At 38.9% G+C, this 6,190-nt stretch overlaps 1 protein-coding gene across 1 annotated transcript in view; it reads left to right on the top strand.

Annotated features, from left to right (window-relative positions):
* The first annotated feature begins 1,680 nt into the window (after nucleotides 1-1,680).
* hdac8 (histone deacetylase 8) overlaps nucleotides 1,681-6,190 on the top strand; it is a 27,909-nt gene continuing 23,399 nt past the window's right edge. Inside the window, exons 1-4 of the mRNA XM_020623723.1 lie at nucleotides 1,681-2,106; nucleotides 2,199-2,251; nucleotides 2,845-2,975; nucleotides 6,018-6,159. Coding sequence (XP_020479379.1) covers nucleotides 1,993-2,106; nucleotides 2,199-2,251; nucleotides 2,845-2,975; nucleotides 6,018-6,159 — 440 coding nt within the window. The 5' untranslated portion in view covers nucleotides 1,681-1,992. The remainder of the gene's footprint in view (nucleotides 2,107-2,198; nucleotides 2,252-2,844; nucleotides 2,976-6,017; nucleotides 6,160-6,190) is intronic.

The following is a 6,190-nucleotide window of genomic DNA, read 5'->3' on the forward strand; positions in this document are numbered from 1 at the left end:
GCCCCTCCATTGGGTGGCCCCCACCTGTATGCGTGTGTGGGCGCATCCTCAATTGGGTGGGCCCCCTCTGTGCATATAAGGGAGGATAGTTTCTCCTGGGGCGCACCCTCCATTGGGTGGCACCCCTGTGTGTGTGTGTGAGGGCGCACTCTCCGGTGCTCAAAGCTCCAGGCCGTCCCGTTTGACATTAGAATTTGTTAGACCGAATGGAGGAGTGGAGAAACAACAAATAACATGAAACGATGACAAAGGAATTAAGAAACAGGTAGAGAAGAGGAGAGGAAATGCGGTGAGTGTACGATGACAACTGACCATCTTGATCAGCTAAGTATCATTTTATTTGTATTAATTACAATTTCTATAGTAGTGATGAACAAATCATCTGTGTCTTTGTTTTTTAAAAATTTTTTAACTACAATTCCTCTTGTCTTTACTTTTCAGTGAGGAGAGAGGAAGTGGCGGAGGGCAGATGAAGTGTGAGACCTCTCGTGCATGGTAAATATAAATTTATCTAAAGATGTTAACGATTTTATGTAGTCATCGGTTCCCACTTCACTTGAATTTTAAAAAAAATTTCATTTTGTCTGACGTTTTTTTCTTTTCAGGAGTACGCATAAGTGTAAGGAGCGCTCGACACAATACTGAGCGAGCGAGTAGATGAGAAAAATGAAAGGAAATGAGTAGGAGACAGGCCAGTGAGCCCCAAGGCTGTGTTGACTCATCTATGACTGCTAGCCACGTTATGCGCTTATCTGACTGGCCGTTCTCCTGCCTACTCACCTGCCCATCCTGCTCCTTTTAGCCTCCACTGCTCAACCCTGGTTGGACCACATCAACCCCACTGACTTTGTCTTCCTCCATCTGCTTACTTTCTGTAATAAAGACTCTTTTTGCTATCACTTTGAGTTTGCACCCTGTGTCCTCATTCTCTCTCTCTCTTTCACCTCCTGGTGAGACACCAACCCTAACAGTTTCCTCTCTCTATCCACTCACCCCAGAGATTTTTGTGAGTTGGCAATAAACAAATTGTATTGAACTGGTCATGCCAGCAAAGCTCAGTTTTTACTTGCTGCATAATTTTACAAAATGGCATGACCTTTTATTTAAACACTTGTTACAAAAGAGCTCAGGGGGTGTAGGGTACAGAGCACTCTTTAGGTTTTTAGAGAGTACCGGACTGAGTAAGATAATATACACTGCGAGTTTATTTTATTTTAGTAGTAGTAGATAGGGGACATTGTGATCCACACTCCAGTCTAGAATGTGGCGATAATGCACCTAAATGCTCACTGCAGGCTGTGGGGAACTGCCATTTCCAGTTATTTTTTTCTTATCTTAAAATTTGTTGGCTGTAACTGTAGCCCATAATTTTGGGGAGTTGTTTCCTAATTCACCTAAAACACTAACAAAATGCATGGAAATTTAGCTTTGTTCTTTAAAACAGAACTGTATGTACATAAAATAATATAATAAATAATATAAAATGTTATAAAAATTACAGCCAGAATATTAAATAAATATTAAATAAAATCCATATAAAAGGATGAGATCCTGGCTAAATTAAGTAAACGTCTTTTATTACTAACATAAAATGTATCACCAGTTAACTTTTTAGCTACTATAGAGAAAAGACTACAATTGACCCCAGAATGCATTTCGCTGGCTTTATTTCTACTCTTAAAAACATCCGTGCGCGCAACGGAACGGTACATTCGATGGTGTGTGATCGTTAGTATCATTTTATCGGTTTCATATATCACAGAAGTGTCCATATTTGAAACGAAATAAAAATCGCCCTAGAATATATTAATAGTTTAATTCACGCGGTGTCGCAACGTCTTCCCACTGGCCAGGGGCTGAACCGACTTCACCGGGGGAATGTTGACGATGTAACAACAGGCATGAGAACGAGCAGGCGCTCGCATCTTTCTTGACTGTGAGTTTGTTTTAGCTTCAATCTCAGACAAATTATTCATCCTTTATTCGTCATTAATGAGTTGTAGAGGAGCCAGTGATGATGACAGCTGCAGTAAACGGAGAGTCGCTTATGTTTACAGCCAAGCGTACATCGAGACTTGTGACACTTTATCCAAGGTGCCAAACCGGGTGAGCTGGATCAAAGAAGAAACAGTTTCCTATTTTTCTGTTAATTTGTCAGACGTTTTTTTAACGAGTAGGTTTTCTTTTTCCATGTCCAGGCGAGTATGGTCCACTCACTGATAGAAGCCTATGGGCTGCTTGAACATATGAGGTGAGTAAACAGTGCTAATGAGATTAGAACAAGTTAGCTTCATATGTTGCCCAGAAGCCGTTTGTTTCACTAGTTGGCTGCGGTGGGATGCTACCATACTTAGCTGCTAACTATTTTCAGTCAGGTATTTTTCATAGAGTATGTTTTAACAAGAAAAGGCTCCGTTTTTTGAGTAATGTAAGTAAGTTCGATGGTTTATGTGCAGGCTCGCTGTAGACGCTTTCACTGAAAGTGTGTGCATTGACAGGAGCTGGTGTGTTTGAGCTGAAAAGCAGCTGAAGTCAGATCAAGTGTAGTGGCTTCGTTCATGTTGAAGCCCTGTGCACAGGTGAATTATCAGTGTATGAAAGCACTGAGGATAGCTGAATTAGCAGTTGAAAAGTAGCATCAGAAAGCAGCTGAGACATCAGTATAAGAGATGGAGGAAGCTGAAATGTCAGTCAGTGGTGCTTGGTATTGACAAATACCTGAATAAAGAAGTAGACATAAAATATGCAGAGTCCACTGATTAAGCTGTGAATTATTTTCTTGATTATTTGATTTATTTTTGCTTGCAGAATGTCAAAAATTTGTGACATCCGCCCTTTTTTCAGCATTGTGAAGCCTCGTGTGGCTACCATAGAGGAAATGGCCAAGTTCCACACAGATTCCTACCTGGACCATCTTCATAAAATCAGCCAGGATGGTGACAACGATGACCCCCAGTCAGTCGACTATGGCTTGGGTGAGAAATGCCAAGAGTCATTTTACTGGCCTCAATCACTTACAGACATTTATCATTGGAATCTGTTAATTCCACCCATGTTAAATGTTAATTCATCTAAACAATCTACTAGAGCGTCCATTTAAAGTCTACCTATCCTGGGCACCAGGTTGGGATTACTAGAGAACACTTGCAAATGCATTTCATCATTTAAGAGGCAGGTATTCAGAGTTTAGTGTTGAAAAAAAAAAACAGGTGATTTTTCTTTTCTTTAAAAACATTTTTCTGCATTTTGGTCTTAAGTAGATGGTTATTGTAGTGAGGCAGGACCACCATAATAGAGGGATTAAAGTGCGTAGGAGTTTATTTTAGAATTCTTATTATCTGTTTGCTGTCAGCAGAGGCCAGTGTGACACCAGGCTAAAAAAGTTGCCTTCAGTTAAAAATATAAATGTGTGTTCGACTTTCCTGTCCTATTTTTGAGACAGCAATACATGTTATAATATCTGGAATATTTGCAGTTGGTTATTTGACTTTATCTATCTGGTTATAAGTCCAGCTATCTCAGAGATTTACACTTAATCTTTAGGCTCTTGAAGTTCAACCTTCTTAGTTTTATTTTCTTCACACATCCTCTGTCTCTCTCCTTTCCCTCACCTTCCTTCACCTTCTTTCACCTTCACTCTTCTTTATGTCCTCCACTCTTCCCTTTGTTAATTCCTGCTTTTGTATTCTGCACATTTCTCTCTGATTCATCCTTACATCCTGTTACAAATGTTAAATGCCCCACCTTTTCCTGGATTAGGACCTTTCTCCTCTCAGTTTGTCATTGAAGTATTTGGTTGTTTTCCAGTGATCACATCCAAAAAACTCCCTTATTTCTGTCTTCCTTCCTTATTTTTCTTTTCATCTCATTTCTCATTCTTCTCTCATCACTTTTCTTTAAAGTCTTCTGTAAGGACATGAATAAGACAAAGACAAAATGTTTCACAGAGTATCAAGATGGAATAAAAATATTTCCCATGTGTACCTGATCATGTGATTTATATTCCTGTTGTATACTGTATGCTCAAATGCAGTTTTTTGCCATTATTATCCGTTACTCTATAGCATATTAATGTTTTTCATGTCATTGGTAAATTGTAAATGGGTTTACATAGCACTTTTCTATGCTTTCTGCAAACTCAAAGTGCTTCAAATTATATTTGCCCATTCACACACACTCATACAACCACACAAATGTGTGTTCGACTTTCCTGTCCTATTTTTGAGACAGCAATACATTTTATAATATCTGGAATATTTGCAGTTGGTTATTTGACTTTATCTATCTGGTTATAAGTCCAGCTATCTCAGAGATTTACATTTAATCTTTAGGCTCTTGAAGTTCAACCTTCTTAGTTTTATTTTCTTCACACATCCTCTGTCTCTCTCCTTTCCCTCACCTTCCTTCACCTTCTTTCACCTTCACTCTTCTTTATGTCCTCCACTCTTCCCTTTGTTAATTCCTGCTTTTGTATTCTGCACATTTCTCTCTGATTCATCCTTACATCCTGTTACAAATGTTAAATGCCCCACCTTTTCCTGGATTAGGACCTTTCTCCTCTCAGTTTGTCATTGAAGTATTTGGTTGTTTTCCAGTGATCACATCCAAAAAACTCCCTTATTTCTGTCTTCCTTCCTTATTTTTCTTTTCATCTCATTTCTCATTCTTCTCTCATCACTTTTCTTTAAAGTCTTCTGTAAGGACATGAATAAGACAAAGACAAAATGTTTCACAAAGTATCAAGATGGAATAAAAATATTTCCCATGTGTACCTGATCATGTGATTTATATTCCTGTTGTATACTGTAGGCTCAAATGCAGTTTTTTGCCATTACCCATTACTCTATACCATATTAATGTTTTTCATGTCATTGGTAAATTGTAAATGGGTTTACATAGCACTTTTCTATGCTTTCTGCAAACTCAAAGTGCTTCAAATTATATTTGCCCATTCACACACACTCATACAACCACACGCCACACTCACACACCAGTGGAACAGCCACCGAGAGCAGCTTGGGGTTCAGTGTCTTACACAAAGATACTTTGACATGTAGGCTGGAGAAGCCAGTTAGGCTCTTGAAGTTCAACCTTCTTAGTTTTATTTTCTTCACACATCCTCTGTCTCTCTCCTTTCCCTCACCTTCCTTCACCTTCTTTCACCTTCACTCTTCTTTATGTCCTCCACTCTTCCCTTTGTTAATTCCTGCTTTTGTATTCTGCACATTTCTCTCTGATTCATCCTTACATCCTGTTACAAATGTTAAATGCCCCACCTTTTCCTGGATTAGGACCTTTCTCCTCTCAGTTTGTCATTGAAGTATTTGGTTGTTTTCCAGTGATCACATCCAAAAAACTCCCTTATTTCTGTCTTCCTTCCTTATTTTTCTTTTCATCTCATTTCTCATTCTTCTCTCATCACTTTTCTTTAAAGTCTTCTGTAAGGACATGAATAAGACAAAGACAAAATGTTTCACAGAGTATCAAGATGGAATAAAAATATTTCCCATGTGTACCTGATCATGTGATTTATATTCCTGTTGTACTGTAGGTTCAAATGCAGTTTTTTGCCATTATTACCCATTACTCTATAGCATATTAATGTTTTTCATGTCATTGGTAAATTGTAAATGGGTTTACATAGCACTTTTCTATGCTTTCTGCAAACTCAAAGTGCTTCAAATTATATTTGCCCATTCACACACACTCATACAACCACACGCCACACTCACACACCAGTGGAACAGCCACCGAGAGCAGCTTGGGGTTCAGTGTCTTACACAAAGATACTTTGACATGTAGGCTGGAGAAGCCAGGGATTGAACCACCAACTATCCAGTTAGGAAACAACCTGCTCTACCTCCTGTGTCACAGCTGCCCCAAATAAAAAAGTATAGTAATAAAATAATGCTAATGAAATACATTCTAATACTATATAAACATCTGGTTAATCAAAATGGTCTTTCATACTTAGTTTTTGTCATGTTTGTTGCATTTTACTCCTTATCTCCCTGCAGGTTATGACTGTCCAGTGGTGGAGGGCATATTTGACTATGCAGCAGCGGTAGGTGGCGCTACACTGACAGCAGCTCAGTGTCTCCTGAACCAGAAGTGTGAAGTGGCCATCAACTGGGCAGGAGGCTGGCACCATGCTAAGAAGTATGACAACCAGTTTAATATATATAATATA

Source organism: Monopterus albus, unplaced genomic scaffold (genome assembly GCF_001952655.1).
Source record: "Monopterus albus unplaced genomic scaffold, M_albus_1.0 scaffold308.1, whole genome shotgun sequence".
NCBI classification, from domain to species: Eukaryota; Metazoa; Chordata; class Actinopteri; order Synbranchiformes; family Synbranchidae; genus Monopterus; species Monopterus albus.